The sequence below is a fragment of the Neoarius graeffei genome, chromosome 20, assembly GCF_027579695.1.
Source record: "Neoarius graeffei isolate fNeoGra1 chromosome 20, fNeoGra1.pri, whole genome shotgun sequence".
NCBI classification, from domain to species: Eukaryota; Metazoa; Chordata; class Actinopteri; order Siluriformes; family Ariidae; genus Neoarius; species Neoarius graeffei.
Window position 1 is genome coordinate 55,176,405 of NC_083588.1, and position 19,374 is coordinate 55,195,778.

Consider the following 19,374-nt stretch of genomic DNA (forward strand, 5'->3'; position numbering starts at 1 on the left):
AAGCTTGATCGAAAGTTTGGTTCGTATCGCTCGCCGCCATGTTAAATGTGATCCGTAAACAGTCCCAAATAAACTACAAGCTTCCGTTTGTCGAGTAGTACGCGTCACCGTCTTTCCACCCCTCCCCACTCTCTGATTGGCTCCCTAACTCAGGCGAGCCTTTCGACCATAGTTTCCATGCTGTCTTTTCAGATCGGAACGATTGTGCAAAGCAGCATGGGATTTCCCAGGCTATGAACTGTCTAGGCTGATCCACAGAAACACAAATTACATACTACGACTACTCCTGTACTACACAGTATTTGTAGCAAAACAAGCATGTATAATGGACGCTCACTACATAGTACAGTAGTACAGAAGTGTGCTTGTTAGCCAGCTAGCTAACTATTCATTCATTTCACTAAATTTTTAGAATAAAACATGAACTGTCCAGGCTGATTCACATAAATGCAAATTACATACTAGGACTACTACTGTACTACACAGTATTTGCCGAAAAACAAACAGCATACATAATGGACGCTCACTACATAGTAGAGCAGTCCGGAAGTGTGCTAATCAAGCTGTAGCCCTAACAACCGCCCCTGGATCACGTGACCATTAGCCATCCTATAAAAGGATTAGCATGGCGGTTATGATAAGTTTATGAGTCCGTTTTCAACACCTTCTGCTGCAGACTCAGTTTTCTGTCTTTCTTGTAGTGTCTTTTTAATTGTTTTTTCAGAAATATGGATAATATCAGTTGGGAGAATTCAAATTACGAAATATTAGCGGAAATTGGCGAGGGAGCCTACGGGAAAGTGTATAAAGCGAGGGAGGTCGGGGAGAAACAGCGCCTCGTAGCGGTGAAGAGGCTCAACATCAGTGGAGATCCGGAGGCAGGCATCCCGCAGTTCATGATCCGCGAGGTGGCGCTGTTGCGGAAAATAGGTTATTTCAACCACCCAAATGTCGTGAAGTAAGTAAAGATTTATTTTATTTATTTACACTTAAAAAAAGTTTTTTTTCTTTAGAGCAGGGGTGTCCAAACTGATCCATAAAGGGCCGTGTGGCTGCAGGTTTTCATTCCAGCCATGCAGCAGCACACCTCATTTGGCTTATTCAATCAACTGACTGCAAGTATTTGACTGTGTGAAGACAGTTCAGTTGATTGAATGAGCCAAGTCAGGTGTGCTGCTGCATGGCTGGAATGAAAACCTGCAGCCACACGGCCCTTTATGGATCAGTTTGGACACCCCTGCTTTAGATGGAAAAAAATTTCACTTACAACGAATGACCACCAGAGGGCGCGCAAGATTGTCTGTAATGCGCATGGTTGCCAGATTGGGATTAATACTGCACAATAGTCGTTGTGGTTTGGCTGGACGCCAATTTGTCTTTGTAAATCCCACATCTCAGCAACAGCCTCACTTTTACAAAGTTTCTTTGTTCCTAAGCCATTTTTATTTTCAGACTATTTCTTGTCACACTAGGAAATAATGTCACTAAACTCATCTCATCTCATTATCTCTAGCCGCTTTATCCTTCTACAGGGTCGCAGGCAAGCTGGAGCCTATCCCAGCTGACTACGGGCGAAAGGCGGGGTACACCCTGGACAAGTCGCCAGGTCATCACAGGGCTGACACATAGACACAGACAACCATTCACACTCACATTCACACCTACGGTCAATTTAGAGTCACCAGTTAACCTAACCTGCATGTCTTTGGACTGTGGGGGAAACCGGAGCACCCGGAGGAAACCCACGCGGACACGGGGAGAACATGCAAACTCCGCACAGAAGGGCCCTCGCCGGCCCCGGGGCTCGAACCCAGGACCTTCTTGCTGTGAGGCGACAGCGCTAACCACTACACCACCGTGCCGCCCCTATCCTGGACCAATTTAGTGGTTTTTTTTTTTTAAATATGAAAGTATGTCTCTTTACACACTCATCTAGAAGGGTAACTTTGCAGAAGGCCATCTGTCTGCAGCAGAAAAAATAAAATAACAAAAAGCGTCTGGAAAAATCCCAAGGGAGTCTGGAGCCAGATTGATCCAGATTTGTGACGTCAAGTGCGGCTCCGCCAGCAGGCAGAGAGACCCTGCATGGATTCAGTGCACAGTCTGTGTAGACCAAGTTTAGCAGCTCGCGATTTTGCATTGAAATATAGAATTGCCACCTGAGCGCAATGTTACTTCACCTTTGGGTGAAGAATATAATGAGATGTCAGAATTGGGGCTTCATCTGTTTGGATTTGATGACAATTCAATAGTAATTCAAAATTACTCTTGTGTATTTCTTCATTTAGAGGAGTACTGGCTATTGTAGGAGAAAGATTTCACACATGGAATTGGCTAAGCAGGGTTGTATATAAGCCCTGACACGCATATCCCTTGATACATGTGAAGTAAGTGTATTATCGCCCAGCGCTTTCGTGTTTACTTTTGTGTGTGTTAATAAATAACATTATCCGTGTACCACACAAACACAGGAACACCTAATTTAGAGTATAGTCTCTCTTATTTCTTACCCTGGCAACAGTCAACTTGTGAATTGCCGATTTTCTTGGTCTTTTTCTTGGCTCTGCTTGGTCCTCGGCTTCGAGGGCCTCAGTGGATGCGGCACTTCGCCTTCTGTCAGGGGAGACGAACACGGCTGGCTCCTTTGGTGACGCTGACACAGATGGAGACGGTGTTGCTTTGGGCATTCTGACAGATGGAACTGCGTCTTTTTTCAGATCAAGTTGCTTATTGAAGCTCATTTCCCACTGCAAATAGTTCTCAAAGTTGTTGGGCTTTATGAAGTGAACCCTGTATATTGGGGTGGGCAATTATTTTTTCCATGGGGCCACATGAGAAACAGAATTTTGTGGAGGGATGGACCAAAAGATTGAACTAAATTCTGCATAATATTAATTCTATTTCTTTATATAAAGCAGTAAATAATTGTTTTTACAAGCTGCTAAGACTGGTAAGAGTATGGAAAAAACGAGGTTGCTTTACAAAAAAAATCATTTATTCAAATTTCCCAAAACAATGGTTAACAAAATGTGAACGTTTGTACCTTTTTTTTTCAGTCACATTCACCCCAAAACACAATAAAGACATCACAATATTGTCTTTCTACTCCAAATATCAAGCAAGATACATCATATTATAATAATGATGCCCACATTTGTAGTCTAATCACCTCATTTGGTGTTTTTTATTTGTTCAGTGAGAGAAATCTAGTCTCTGTTGGTCTTTAACGAGTGCATCAAAGTCAGGTTGAATGTCTGAGGTGGAGATGCGAAGCACAGCTGACAGATGATCATCAGTCGATTCGGTGTAGGCATCAGATCTACAGATCGGCTTGGGCTCCGGCGCCTGCTGGTGACGTCACACTATGTGATTGGCTGGACCGTTTGAAGGATGACGTACAAGTTTGTGGTTGGTCTGGACAAATTACGGAAGTAGTTATCGCGGGATTAGGTTTCGTGAGATTTCATGTCATGTTCATGTCACGCGCATTGCATTTTTGTTGAACACAACTTCAAAATAAAAGCAATGCACATTCAGTCCATGCGTGGGGTAAAATTAGAAAATATGTTTATTTTGTAATTTCTAATTAACCTTACGCGGGCCGATCAGAATGAACCAAAGGGCTGGATGCAGCCCGCGGGCCGTAAAATGCTCAGGTCTGCTGTATATGATGCTGTGGTCTGTAGCATGTTGCCAGTTTTTCCGAGTGCCTCGCATGAAGCGCTCCCATTTCTCTCTCATTGTGCGGTCTTTTGGAAAACGATGAGTACTAATCCCATCAAGATTGGTGTTGCTACACCCTCCTACGATACATCTGTTAACCATTTTAATAATTTTATGATAATGTTGAAGAAATTTGCAGAAAACCACCAGGTCGTTTTCTCATAAACAAACCAGCACTGACGTAGGATTCAGAGGGAGGCGTTCCGCACGTGACGTCACAAATCAATGTTTGCTGGGAAATCCAAATGCCAAGTTTTTTCAGAAGCAGACTAATTTGCCTCAAATGGCTTGATTTCAACTGATTTTTTTTTTTTTTTGGTATTGCGCAAGGTAAAAAAAAAAATTGCACAAAATGTGACCGATATTTGACCGAAGTTTAATATAAAATAAGGCAGTTATATTGATCTTGCTCCTAAATATACCCAAGATGTGCCCTTTAAAGAAGTAGCCTTGGCCCCAAAGGGTCGCTGGTTTTATTCCAGGGACTGGCAGGAAAAATGTGAGGGGAGTTGAGTGAATGAAGAGCAATTTCCTTTCTTGTTTTATCTGTCAGGGGCATAGCTGGGGTGCCCGTGACGAGGACCCCCCCCCCCCCCCCCCCCCCCCCCGTTGGACCATACTGTACATTTTTTTTCAATAGCCGCATAAGAATATTAGAAAAGAGCCCACTGTATTTTTCTTTTTTCTAAACTAGATTGTCACCTCAGCCTCATTAGGGTTTCTAGAACCTTGTATGGACTTCCTGTGATTTGGGTGCGAAAACCCAGTTCTGCGCAAGCGTGACACGATCGCACTAGAAAGCACGGTCAAGCTAGTCTGGCTAACGCGACTTCAAAGCTCTGCGAGCATTTGGCCTGGCAAAGATATTCAGCCCAACCGTTTCCCAAAGTGCGTGGTTGACCCGCCTCCCTGAAATGCCTCAGTTTGCTACTGGTCGAAGCCAGAAAAGGCTGTGACGAAGCTTAAACCAATCACATCACTCTTTCATCTGACGTATGTGACGCGACGGGGCTAACTGGTAGATTAAACTCTTACCGAAGCCGATCGGGAGCAAGGCGAAAACGTCCTTCCTTTCAATAAATACCTCCAGGGCTGCTCTTTGCTCCGTTTTCAATGAGAACTTGCTCCATGTTCGTAATGTTTCTAGTGAATGAAGCGCTTCCGGCATAGATTCTGTAAACAATCTATGGCTTCCGGTCGCAGTTCTACTACGTCACTGCCTTGAACACGCTTCTACCCAGGGCCGTTGGAGATGCTCAAAGTTGATTGGCTTCCGATTTTTCGGGAGCTTGGAAGAGCTGTAGATAGCTTGCCTTGCCAGACTTTTTTTTTTTTTTTTATTAAAGAAAAATCAATTGGCAGTACATTACACAGTAACAAAAAAGAACAATGTCATTACTAGTAATTACAAATAAGCACATTAATAAAATTGTAATTGCTATTGCTATCAGGGGGTTACAGATTTACAGGCAAGTTAAAAATATATACAGAGTTCAGCGCAAGCATTGATTATTGACTATTAGCTTCAAATTGGGGGAGCACAGTATAGAATACACATATTGGCTCATTTCATTCTGAAAGGCACAGAATGATGGCTTGCTGCCCGGGAATTTACCTCTGTGTATGTGATATTTAGCCATTAAAATGATAAGGTTAATGATGTGTGTGTGCTACTGCGTGTTTCACAATCTGGGAGACCAAAAAGAACATCCTTCCAGTATAGTACAAATTTCTCCCCTGTTACCTTTGAAATAAAACCACAAAGATTGTACCAAAAATCATACACAAAAGGGCAATACCAAAACAAGTGAATAACAGACTCAGGGTATGACTGACAAAACGTACAATTCTCTTCAATGTCAAGTTTGAATTTGGATTTAATGTAGGATTTAGCTGGATATATTCTATGTAATAACTTAAGTGACTTCTTTTACTTTATTGGAGATAAGAAAACGGTTTGGCAGAAGCCAGACCTTCCTCCATTTTATATCCTTCACAAGTTGATTCCAGTAAACTACTGAGTGTGGTGTACCAGATGTCTCTTTTTGGAGCAGTGTTCTCACAAGCTTATTACTGAATGATATTGAGAGCAAGCTTTCTCCTATGGGGGTAGAAGTTGGTGAGAATGTTGGAGTGAGTGTGTGTGGTGTATTCTTGCTTGACCCCTGTATAACATACATATGGGAGATGAGATCGCACCAAAGACCTTTGCATAATCCCCAGGTGTTACTGGGATTTTGTATTCTGCCAAAAATTCTTCATAGGAAAAGAGCAAGCCATCCCTGTTAAATAATTGGTCAACCAGAAAAATATTGTTGATAAACCATTGTTCCAAAAACATAGATTTACGTCTGTACAAAATATCCTTATTGTTCCATATGTAATATTTATGAGGAGAGAAGTTATGTTTGTAAATGAGACACCAAGTGAGGAAGGCCTGTCGGTGGAAAGACGACATTTTTATAGGAATTTTATGTACGTCAAAGTTACACGTGAGAAAGAAATTTAAGCCACCCAATTTTGAGAACATGGAGCGGAATAATATTGCAAAACAGATATCTTACCCAGTTCAACTTGAAGGTGTTATTTAAAGTTGTGAAGTCTATAAAGTTCATTCCTCCCTTTTCGTATGTGTTCATAAGAGTTGTTTTCTTTAAATGATGTATTCTATTTTTCCATATGAAGTTGATGAGAAGCCTATCAATTTCTCTGAGCAGTTTGTCATCCAGGTGCAAAGCGAGCGCTGCATATGTCAGTCTAGAAATGCCCTCCGCTTTGGTGATTAGAATTCTGCCTTTAGTGATAAGTCTCTCAAGAGCCATTGATTAAGTTTTCTACGTGTTTTATCAATAATAGGGTTAAAGTTTGAAGTTACTCTTCTGTTTTCATCTTTACTGATTATAATACCTAGATATACAATTTCGTTTTTTACTGGGATGTTGTAGAGTGAGGAGACGGCACACTCCTTGATAGCCATAAGTTCACACTTGTTTATATTCAGACACAAGCCTGAGGCCTTGGAGAATTCTGTGACGGCTTCTATTGCAACTGGTATTTGTTTCTCATCTTTTAAAAAAAGAGTGGTGTCATCTGCCAGTTGGGTTATGGTTATTTCTTTGCCCACTATAGAGATACCGTCTACTGTACTAGCTTTTATCTCATCTCATCTCATTATCTCTAGCCGCTTTATCCTTCTACAGGGTTGCAGGCAAGCTGGAGCCTATCCCAGCTGACTACGGGCGAAAGGCGGGGTACACCCTGGACAAGTCGCCAGGTCATCAGGGCTGACACATAGACACCCATTCACACTCACATTCACACCTACGCTCAATTTAGAGTCACCAGTTAACCTAACCTGCATGTCTTTGGACTGTGGGGGAAACCGGAGCACCCGGAGGAAACCCACACGGACACGGGGAGAACATGCAAACTCCACACAGAAAGGCCCTCGCCAGCCCCGGGGCTCGAACCCAGGACCTTCTTGCTGTGAGGCGACAGCGCTAACCACTACACCACCGTGCCGCCCCCTAGCTTTTATATGGTCCGTTAAAAGCTGAGCTACCAGGAGGAAGAGGTAGGGGGAGGCAGGACAACCCTGCCTGATCCCTCTAGACAGACTAAACCTCGGGGATGTACCACCTTTTAGTTTAACCCATTGATGCTGGATGCTGCGTTGCGGAACATTGCCCCTAGCGCCGGTTGTTGCATAACGCAACATTGCCCCAAATGCTGGTTGCTGCATAACGCAGCATTGTTGATTTGTCATTATTTTCAAGACGCATGCCAGATTTGTTTTTTTTTTATAAAAATGTGTTAGTGTTAATGCTGAATGAGCATGATCCAATAAAAGCAGAGAATTTTATCTTTTAAATGCAACTTATTTCATGTCTTTATGTGCTTCAGAGGCTGAGATATTGAATTTTTCATAGGCATTTTCAATTAATTATTTTTATTTCAGAAAACCCTCAGGCAGATGGGGACCTTTTCTAAAAACTGGCTTAGGCATTTGCAGACTTTTTTTGCAGGCGTTTCAGGCGTCAATGGGTTAATACAACTGCTACCGTCCTTATACAGAGTTTTGATGGCTGTATAGAAGTAAGCCCCAAATCCGAATTTCTTAAGCGACTGTAGAATAAATGCATGCTCTATGGTATCAAACGCTTTATAGAAATCTAGAAATAAAATAAAACCATTACTCTCAATCAGTTCTGAGTAGTCTAGAAGATCCAGGACAAGCCTGATGTTATTAGTGATGTGTCTTTTAAGCATAAAGCCAGACTGTGTTTCTGCAATCACAGAATTGAGGACTGATTTTAGTCTTCTTGCTAATAAGAGCGCAAATATTTTATAGTCATTATTAAGCAAACATATCGGACGCCAGTTATCTATAAATAACTTGTCCTTGTGGGGTTTGGGGATTAAAGTAGTAAGACCCTGAGTCAGTGTAGGTGGAAGTTGCTCATTCATCATGCTTTCAGAAAAAAACTTTAACAAGAAAGGGGGCAAGTTTTTCATTAAATAACTTGTAAAATTCTGCTGTTAGGCCATCAATACCTGGAGCTTTGTTCTTTTTAAGACCATCCACTGCGTTTTTTATTTCTTCCACTGAAATTAGCTTGTCACATGTCTCCATATCACACTTATCAATAGTTTTCACTGTCAGAGTGTTCATGAAATTGTCAGAGGAAGACTGTGAGAATCTGGATGTATATAAGTCATTATAAAAGTTGCAACAAAAGTGAGAAATCTTCTTCAGGTCCTCTGTGACCATCCCGTTTATGTTTAACTGATTAATGTCATTATTGTTGGAGTGATGTTTTTCTAGATTAAAGAAGTAATGAGAGTTCTGTTCACCTTCTTCGAGCCATTTTGCTCTAGACCTGATAAACGCACCCTTTGCTTTGAGAGTGTATAGATCATCTAACTTGACCTGTAAATTAGCTAATTCCAGTTTTTCATCATGTGACAAAGTGTTAGGTAACTAATAAGAGAGTGATGAGATTCTAGACACCAACTTCACTTCCTCTTCCCTTTTCAACTTTGCTTTAATACTGCCAGTTTTTCTGAAAAATTGACCCAATTCCAATTTTAAAAGTTCCCAGTTCCTACCAAAACAGTTTTCTTCATTTGCTTTGAACCAGTAGAGAGAAATAAGTCTATCAGCCTCTTTTTTGACTTCATCATCTTTCAGTAAGGAGTTATTAAGCTTCCAGTATATAGAGTGTGTGGTTAGTTTAGAAGGGCAGAGATTTAATTTAATGTGTATTGCTTTATGGTCTGTAAGAGGGGTAGGGCATACTTCAACCTCTACCACTTCCTTATTTAAGTTCTTAGAAATTAACCAGAAATCTATTCTAGACTTACAAGAACCTGTTTTGTTACTCCACGTGTATATCTCATCAGATGGGTGTTTTTCTCTCCAAATATCTACTAAATTAAATTTATCCATAAAACATTGGAGAAATGTGTTAGATCTGTTACGGTGCCCAGAAGGCCATTTATCCAGCTCGCTATTCAACACCATATTAAAGTCTCCCCCTAACAACAATATGGCATTAGGGAAAGAGTTAAGCCAGCTTACTAGTATGTTTTCTATAGATACTAGTAGGTTTACATTTTCTGTTCTGTTGTTATACCCATGTATGTTGGCAATTAATATTATTTTGTCGTTGCACTTAATGGCATGACAAATAAAATGACCCACAGGATTGCATTCTGTTCTCAAAATTTCCCCGCTAAAACGGTTTTTCAAAGTGGCTACCCCAGCCGACCGTTCTGTGCCATGAGAGAGCCATATTGAGTTTTGCCTCGCCAGACCAAGCTCGCAACAGGCCCTCGTGTTGCGTCACACTTAGGATGGGCGGGCCCAGGCTACGGTCAAGCTGCCAGTGTCGCTGCAGTCTTTTTAGTTGCAAATTACGAGTATTTCCTCTTGTGTTAATAATTTGCCATGTCAAAACAAGTGAAACTTTCCTCCTTTTTTCGACGTGAAGAGAGGTAAGCAATTTTTTAAATATTTTTTTCCATCAAAGTTGCATTTTATGGCGTCGAAGTTAAGTTTTAGTGCCGTTTCTAGAACACATCAAGAAAACGTAGAAGAAACAGCAATAATGGAAGAGCCGGTTTCTAAGCTGACTAAAACTAGCAATGGTAATTTATTTTTTGTTACATAATGCACTCAGGCTGCCAGTCAGTGTGTGACAGTGGTGGTTGGGAGACTGGCAACATTACAAGTTTGATCCTGCCCAATCATTGCTCACGTCCTTGAGACTAGGCGAGAAAGTTCAAATTCTGACATTCCAGACTTCTCACTGGGTTTTTTTGGGGTGTCCCAGATGCCATATTGCTGTTCTGGACTTCGTTGTGTCACACTACAAGGCCTGTTCATTGTTCCCAACGTTCATATTTGAGCTGGAAGCTTGTTCAGGCTGAATTTGTGTAGTCCAATCCCAGCATGACAATGACGTTGTGTAATCTGTCCTCATGTTACATGAAGCAATGAAGATCCCCTACTGATAGACTTGTGATTAAATAAATGTACTATGTTCTGCTCACATCAATCCACGTGATTTGGTTTGGATTTGTATAAACACTTCTTTCATTGTGAGCTTGAGGCAGTAAGGATATCTTTCTGTCCATAAGCAGGTTTTGTTTTTCACCACTGCCACTAAGGTATCCTTGGCGCAGCTTGGCACAGCAGTGGTCTCTGATTTTAATCATAAATTCTGGCAGCGTCAGAAATTTGTTGCCCACTGTTTTGGGTCTCCGGCACATTAAATTGTCCGCTAATAAGGTTCCAAGCTTCAGTTATGACCACATATGCAAAATTGAATGCATCTTCAAGCTGGATGTTTGTGTCCCAGGATTGTACTTTCCAAATGAATCACCAATCAATATTTCAATACGGTATAACTGAAACTGAATCTTCTTCTTTCCCTGATCTTCAGGATGATGTAATTCCTGTTGAAAATGTGACCTGTGTAATCGAAATAGCAGTTGTATACCTGTAGCTGATTTAAAAAAAAAAACCCTGATTAGATATTTATCTTTCTGAAGGTTGTTGGATGTGTCGGCTGGTCTGAGGAAACCAGGTTTGGACCTGACGCTGGTGTTCGAGTACATTGATCAGGATCTGTCCTCTTTTCTCAGCACGGTGCCCGAGGACGGTCTGGGGAAAGACAAAATAAAGGTGAGAGAACCTCCTTCACTGATGCGTTTAATCTTTATTTGTCAGTAAATTTGTGTGCGCGTGCCTTGAGAAAACAAAATGGGTTGGAGGCCATTATAAAGCAAAAAGGGGTGGGGTTTTATCCTAAGGGTGTGCAAACTGAACAGACTGCACACTCTTGTATTAACCCTCATGTAGCCTGTTCTTTCTCCTGTCCTTTTGTACGTTAGGACATGATGCGGCAGCTGCTGAAAGGCCTCGACTTCCTCCACACCAACACGGTCATACACCGTGACCTGAAGCCCTGTAATGTGTTGCTGAGCAGCCGTGGGGAGGTGAAGATCGCGGACTTCGGCTTGGCCAGGATCTACACTAACTCTATTGCACTGACACCCTGCGTACGTACATTCTGTATCCTTCAACAGGGTTGCAATGTACGTTAGTAAAACGCTGTTTGTTTACATGCGTAGGTAGTGACTCTGTGGTACAGGGCTCCTGAGGTGTTGCTCCATTCAGGTTACATGTCCTCTGTGGATATCTGGAGCACTGGCTGCATCTTTGCAGAGCTCTTCCTGCTAAAGTGGGTGCGCTGACACACTGACAGCGACACGGTGCCCTTGTTGTTTGTGCATTGATGCCTTTTTTTTGTTGTTGTTGTTGCACAGACCGTTATTCCAGGGATACACAGAGGTCCAGCAGCTTCAGAAGATCTTTGAGTGAGTACACTTTTAATCCATTCATGGTTCCCATGGGTCCTTAATCCTTGAAAGCTTGTGAATTTGGGGGGGAATCAAGGCCTTGAAAGTTTTTGAAAATGGATACGTCCTTGAATTTATACATTTTGTGCAAAAATGGAAATCGAAGACCCTCAGACATCACTGCATCAAGTACAATTCATCATTACCTGAGACAACCATGTGGGCTTGGGATTAACTTTGGCAAACCTTGAAGCACCAAAATATGGAGTCACCTCTGCAAGCGTCGCTTAACGTTAGCTTCCTTACTCCCGTTTAACCTGCAACGTTTGACTCCAATCATGCACAGTATGGTGACCATCGCAGTTTCTTGAGACAGGTTGTGTTTGTCTATTTATTTGGTCACGTTCATGAAGTGTTGTGAAGCTGGTGCTAATGAAATAAATGAGCTCTTCAACTCGTAAGGATCTTCCTCAATCGCTCAACTTGCACGTAGTTTTGCTGTGTTAAATAAGATAAGAGACCACATGGTGGCCAACTGTAACGGTACAATTGAAATCTTGACACGTTCAAGCCTCTTTAATTGAGCTTTTATTAAGTCTGCTAGTTCTCATTATACAAACTTGGTATTTTAACAGTAATTAACCTCGATCAGTGTTTCAAACTATGCTGTGTGGGGGTTCTTGAATTTGATAGAATTGGGCCTTGAATTTGATGTTTAAAGTGCATATCCTGGACCAAATTTTTTTTTTTTTTAATATGAAAGGTATGTCCCTTTACACACTCATCCAGAAGGGTAATTTTGCACAAGACCATCTGTCTACAGCAGAAAAATAACAAAACGCGTCTGGAAAAATCCCAAGGGAGTCTGGAGCCAGATTCGTGACGCCACCTGCGGAAGCGCCAGCAGGCTGAGAGAGCTTGCACGGTTTCAGTGCACAGCCTGTGTAGACCAAGTTTAGCAGCATTGAAATATGGAATTGTCACCTGAGTGCAATGTGGGAAACGAGGAGTACTAATCCCATCAAGATTGGTGTTGCTACACCCTCCTACGATACATCTGTTAACCATTGTAATAATTACATGATAACGTTGAAGAAATTTGCAGAAAACCACAAGGTCGTTTTCTCATAAACAAACCAGCGCTGGCGTAGGATTCAGAGGGAGGCGTCCTGCACGCGACGTCACGAGAATCAATATTTCCCGGGAAATCCAAATGCCAAGTTTTTTTTTCAGAGGTGGACCAAGTCGTCTCAAATGGCTTGATTTCAACTGAATTTTTCTGGTATTGCGCAAGGTAAAAAAAAATTTGCACAAAATGCAAAATGTGACACATATTTGACAAATTTAATCTAAAATAGAATTACATTGATCTTGCTCCTGAATTTACCCGTGATGTGCACTTTAAAGGAACAGTCCACTGTACTTCCATAATGAAATATGCTCTTATCTGAATTGAGACGAGCTGCTCCGTACCTGTCCGAGCTTTGCGCGACCTCCCAGTCAGTCAGACGCAGTCAGACGCGCTGTCACTCCTGTTAGCAATGTAGCTAGGCTCAGCATGGCCAATGGTATTTTTTGGGGCTGTAGTTAGATGCGACCAAACTCTTCCGTGTTTTTCCTGTTTACATAGGTTTATATGACCAGTGACATGAAACAAGTTCAGTTACACAAATTGAAACGTAGCGATTTTCTATGCTATGGAAAGTCCGCACTATAATGACAGGCATACTAACACCTTCTGCGCGCTTCGGCAGCACATTGATATCTGAGCTCCGTATCAATGCGCTGTCGAAGCGTGCAGAAGGTGTTAGTATGCCGGTCATTATAGTGCGGACTTTCCATAGCATAGAAAATCGCTACGTTTCAATTTGTGTAACTGAACTTGTTTCATATCACTGGTCATATAAACCTATGTAAACAGGAAAAACGCAGAAGAGTTTGGTCGCATCTAACTACAGCCCCAAAAAATACCATTGGCCATGCTGAGCCTAGCTACATTGCTAACAGGAGTGACAGCGCGTCTGACTGACTGGGAGGTCGCGCAAAGCTCGGAGAGGTACGGAGCAGCTCGTCTCAATTCAGATAAGAGCATATTTCATTATGGAAGTACGGTGGACTGTTCCTTTAAGGTGTGGGAACTTTGAGTCATTGAAATGAGGCTAAAATCAATCACATAAAAAAAAAAGTGGTGCTTTAAATTTTGAATCTTGTCTTCGTGTCCAACCATGCATCTTTAAAGGGTGATAGGGTTACCTGGTAAAGAGGACTGGCCTAAAGAAAGCCCTATCCGCTATAATCCAGCCTGGGCTAGACGAGACGCCGCTACACAGCTGCTACCGAGCCTGACTGCAGAGGAGAACGACTTGCTCAGTGTGAGTTCCTCATAGCCGTGTCTAATCCTTATCCATTCTATTGCATCCACAATGAATGAATATAATGGGGTGGCATGGTGTCTCAATGGGTTGTGTAGCCATCTTGTAGTTCCAGGATCTCTGGTTTGATCTTGAGCTGGAATTAGTGTGTAGAGTGACCTGAGATGCACTGATGTCTCATTCTAGATCTGCCACTACACTGAACATGGAAAGAGAGATGTTGGAAATGTTAGCGTGTCGACCTTCGTTTGTGTCCGAGCTAATAAAATTTGAGATTTCTTCCTTCTCTTCTCCATGCAGCAATGTCTGACCTTCAGTCCAGCCCAGCGCATCTCTGCTTCTAGAGCCTTAGCTCACCCTTTCTTGGCTGGTCCTTAACCCCAAAACACGGTGGAATAGAAACTAAGGGATGTGATGTGAAGAAAGTGGATTTGACTTGGGCTCCTCCCACCCACATACCCTGGAAATCAAGGATGGAATAACACACTTGGCGGTGTGGTTTTATAGGAAAGTAATCAATGACAGGATGGAGTTATTGTCACCACCCTGAAGTTGATTCTTTTTATAAAATGGCATGTCCCAAAGTGTTTTATTCCTTTTCTACTGCAGCAGTTTGTTAATTGGATTTTTTTTTTAAATAAATCTGCTTATAGCTACATTTCATGTTATGAAGAGTTGGTTCCAGTTATCACTTGTTTATAGCACTTTTTTTTTTTTTTTTTTTTTATAGAATTTCTCTAACATCTGACCAAATGGGAATCTGGCTGAACTCTGGTGTATAAGAAGTTAAAACGGTGGTGTTTAAAGTACAGGTGTATAACCCACAGACTGTTGGGTCTTGGGATGTGGGAAGATAAAAGGTTGAGTGTATTTACGTATACATTTGATTACTGTTACTGCTCCAATCAGGGATTTTTAAACTGCACGTCGAAAAACAGGAACATGGACTTTATAACTTTAAAAGGGCTTGGTGGAAATTTTCTTTTTTTTTTTTCAGCAAAATGTTTTACTTTTGCACAGTGCATTATTTGATTACTTCTGGCTACAGGTAATGCAATTGCATTTAAAAAAAAAGTGTGAAGTATTAACTGCCTGTTGTGTATCACACGTTTGACACCTCTTAGCCGTCTTTCTTTACACATTCTGAAATCTGGTGTTACAGGATTTCCACACTGTCAAATACAGACAATAAATTAAATTTGACACTTCACTTGAAGCAGGCATGTACTAATCATGCTTCTGTTATGGCATTTTTGAATCTTGCTTGCTTTTCCTTTTCAGTCCTTATTGTGTAAAATATATTATAAGGCTACAAGCACAAACCCAGAGACGTATACAAATATTAGGCAATCGTAAAGGTTTGTCAAAAGCTCAGATCGTGTTTGCGCAGCTGAAGTGTTTTTCCACTGAACTGTCAACATCTCCAAGTCTCGTATCTCTTACTAACTGGCCTAGAGTAACTTTCTAAGGATGAAATTGACTGGCTGTTTTTTCAACAGTTCAGGTTTTTTTTTCCCCATGCATTTCCTCTGTTTTTTGTTTAATTCTTGCTGGATTTGAAGTTGAACTGTTAGTTGCTTCTGAAAAGCAATCCCTGTTGATGGTTTGATGGGTTGTCTACATTTATTTTTTTTCCCTTAAATGTCTAAAGAGTCTTTTGTTGCCTTTTTTTTCCTAAAGTAATTAAAACATATAAAGAATTTCGGAGTACTGTGTTTCTCTACTCATGGTTTTATGTTGTCTTTCAATGAAAAGACAGATGAGATGAGCTGTATAAGGGAGTTTAATTCCAAGTGGGTCTCTATATAAACCCTGTTGTCATAAGACACCTAAAGCCCAGGATGTTGGTACACATGTTGTTTTCTTCTGGCTGCTCCTGTTAGGGGTTGCCACAGCAGATCTGTTCTGTATATTTGATTTGGCATAGGTGTTTACACCGGATACCCTTCCTGATGCAACCCTCCCCAATCTCTCCAGGCTTGGGATCAGGACCAAGTATACATGGTCTTGTAAAATACCCAGGGGTTGTACCTAATCTGCATGTCTTTGAACTGTGGGGAGGAAACCAGAGCACCCAAGGAGAACATGCAAACTCCACACAAAGGCCCCTGTTGCTTGTGAGATTTGAACCCGGAACCATCTTGCTGTGAGGTGACCGTGCTAACCACTGCACCACCGTGCTTCCCTGTTGGTACACATCTACTTGATCAAAATATTTTTGTCAAAAGTGTCAGCTTTGTCTCAGGGCTAGTGTGTACATGTGTATGATGTGCACTGCCTAGGGCACAGGTTCCCAAACCTGATCCTAGAGTACCCTTTGTGTTTTCCTTGCTTTAATGTCCCCATTGTAACTCGGGAAAAGCTGACAGTAGTTGAGTCAGGTTTGTTGGGAGCAGAGGAAACCACTAAAATGTGCATAACTGGGGCTACTCGAGGACCATGATTGGGAATCTCAGGCATGGGGAATGAAATGAGTAATATTTTCTCAAACTCAAGGATTTATTTTTTTTAAATGTATATAAAGATGGGACTTTCCAAGTTGGTTTCCTGCAGATGCCAGGCAGCTATGCATCATTGAAAGGGTCCTGCCTTGTACAGATACACAAACAGGATTGTAGGTACTTTTAAGAATGCTGAGGATACGTGTGTTTTTGAAAAGGCTCGGTCGTTTGAAGGATCCGAGCAGTTCTTCAGCAGGATTTGATAATGTGGTATCCTTGAAATGCAGCTGTTTCCTTAACATGAAGAAACACCCAAGCTTTCTGCATCAAAGGACGCGTCTCAAATAACCAACAGCGTGTCATTGGGGCCTCAGGTGTTCCTACGGTATGTAGGTTACACCCATGACCTGTGCATTTGCATACAATATAGGGTTACACATCAAGAACTGTCCATCCGCTGTAGCCACTTATCCTGATCTCCAGGGTCACAGGCAAGCTGGAGCCTATCCTTGCTGACTATGAGCGAGAGGTGAGGCACACCCTGGACAAGTCACCAGGTCATCGCAGGGCTAATACAGAGCCAAACAACCATTCACACTCATATTCACACCTACAGTGGTGCTTGAAAGTTTGTGAACCCTTTAGAGTTTTCTATATTACTCACATATGGAATATTGGATCATTTTCCTCAATAAATAAATTACCAAGTATAATATTTTTGTCTCATTTGTTTAACTGGGTTCTCTTTATCTAATTTAGGACTTGTGTGAAAATCTGATGTTTTAGGTCATATTTATGCAGAAATATAGAAAATTCTAAAGGGTTCACAAAGTTTCAAGCACCACTGTATAGTCAATTTAGAGTCACCAGTTAACCTAACCTGCATGTCTTTGGACTGTGGAGGAAACCCACACAGACACGGGGAGAACATGCAAACTCCACACAGAAAGGCCTTTGCTGGGCTCGACCCCAGGACCTTCTTGCTGTGAAGCGACAGTGCTACCCACTACACCACCATGCTGCCCATTTAAATTGACAACACTGGATGAAAGTCTGGGTTGATGATAAAAATAAAGTAGTCTGATTTGTTGGGTGGCACGGTGGTGTAATGGTTAGCACTGTTGCCTCAGAGAAAGAAGGTCCTGGGTTCGAGCCCAGTGGCCGGCGAGGGCCTTTCTGTGTGGAGTTTACATGTTCTCCCCGTGTCTGTGTGGGTTTTCTCCGGGTGCTCTGGTTTCCACCACAGTCCTAAGACATGCAGGTTAGGCTAATTGGTGGCTCTAAATTGACCATTGGTGTGAATGTGAGCGTGAATGGTTGGTTGTCTCTGTGTCAGCCCTGCGATAACCTGGCGGCTTGTCCAGGGTGTACCCCGCCTCTCGCCCATAGTCAGCTGGGATAGGCTCCAGCTTGCCTGCGACCCTGTAGAACAGGATTAGCAGCTACAGATAATGGATGGATAGTCTGATTTGTCTACAGCCTGAGCAATAATCAAACCGCATGCCTGAACACTGGACAGGGAATATGATGCTATCTAACTGGTTGATATGGAAACAACAGTACCAATGACATTAGACTTGACTTCAGATAAACATAAGTGTTTCGAAAGTATATTAAATGGAAACAGACCAGGACTTTGTATATAAACACTGACAACGTGACAGGTTAAGGGGCCCTTTTGTTGCCTCAGGTAAGCTTCAGTGAGCTGGTTAGTGAGTTGTGACAAAATAAACATGCTAAGGAATTATCTGGGAAATGTTTGACTTAGTGTTTACAGAAAGGCTTTTTTTTTTAAAGATAAAATCTCAAGGATATACTTAACGCAAATTATGTAGGTAGAAGAAATTCACCTGGCAAAAAAAAAAAAAAAAGAGCTCCAAAACAGGTTTGGCTGTGGGAATTAGTGATAGCTATCACATGATACAACATTATAATGGTCTTTAAAGAAAGAAAGAAAGCACAACTTTATTCATCACACACTTGTGAAATTCCTCTCTGCATTTAACCCATCTGAAGCAGTGGGCAGCCATGCTAACAGCACCTGGGGAGCAGCTGGGAGTTAGGTGCCTTGCTCAAGGCCACCTCAATCCAAGACCGTCCCATATTAACCTAACCGCATGTCTTTGAACTGTCGGAGAAACCTGGAGGAAACCCACGCAGACACGGGGAGAACATGCAAACTCCACACAGAAAGACCCTCGCTGGCCGCTGGGCTCGAACCCAGGACCTTCTTGCTGTGAGGTTCATAAAGAAATGTCACCACATAACGTAAAATAAGTCTTATTTATGCCTATTATCAGGGGTTCTGGAAACCAAGCTGTGGTGTGAGGTGTTTAAAACACCCATCATTCTCATTGGACCTCATCTCTCATCTCATTATCTCTAGCCGCTTTATCCTTCTACAGGGTCGCAGGCAAGCTGGAGCCTATCCTAGCTGACTACGGGCGAAAGGCGGGGTACACCCTGGACAAGTCGCCAGGTCATCACAGGGCTGACACATAGACACAGACAACCATTCACACTCACATTCACACCTACGGTCAATTTAGAGTCACCAGTTAACCTAACCTGCATGTCTTTGGAGTGTGGGGGAAACCGGAGCACCCGGAGGAAACCCACGCGGACACGGGGAGAACATGCAAACTCCGCACAGAAAGGCCCGCGCCAGCCCCGGGGCTCGAACCCAGGACCTTCTTGCTGTGAGGCGACAGCGCTAACCACTACACCACCGTGCCCTCATTGGACCTGTTGAGTAAATAAAAATGATGAAACAAGATTGTAAAATGCTTTTTGATAGGGTCTGTTGCATTTATTTCCCCACAACCTTGACCTCTTTGGATAGAAAGCTGCAAGCCGACAGCCACAAAGAGGTATTTTTATCATCACACACACACACTCGTGTATATTTAACACTCAGCTTAAAAGGCCTTTTCTCCGCCTCTAACCGAGGTGTCGTGCGCATGCGCAAAAGC

At 42.2% G+C, this 19,374-nt stretch overlaps 1 protein-coding gene across 1 annotated transcript; it reads left to right on the top strand.

The window, feature by feature from the left end:
* The first annotated feature begins 728 nt into the window (after positions 1-728).
* On the top strand, positions 729-14,339 carry cdk21 (cyclin-dependent kinase 21). The gene is made up of 7 exons (XM_060902040.1): positions 729-958; positions 10,780-10,912; positions 11,122-11,289; positions 11,362-11,471; positions 11,557-11,607; positions 13,829-13,961; positions 14,262-14,339. Exons 1-7 carry the CDS (start codon positions 729-731, stop codon positions 14,337-14,339), a joined length of 903 nt encoding a protein of 300 aa, XP_060758023.1.
* The last annotated feature ends 5,035 nt before the right edge of the window (positions 14,340-19,374 follow it).

What these genes read in the sequence shown, in the direction of transcription:
- cdk21 (XM_060902040.1), top strand. Translation starts at nt 729, where the DNA reads ATGGATAATATCAGTTGGGAGAATTCAAATTACGAAATATTAGCGGAA. An exon ending in TGGGGAAAGACAAAATAAAG is followed by an intron (nt 10,913 to 11,121) that starts GTGAGAGAACCT and finishes TTTGTACGTTAG; the next exon opens with GACATGATGCGGCAGCTGCT. An exon ending in CTATTGCACTGACACCCTGC is followed by an intron (nt 11,290 to 11,361) that starts GTACGTACATTC and finishes TTACATGCGTAG; the next exon opens with GTAGTGACTCTGTGGTACAG.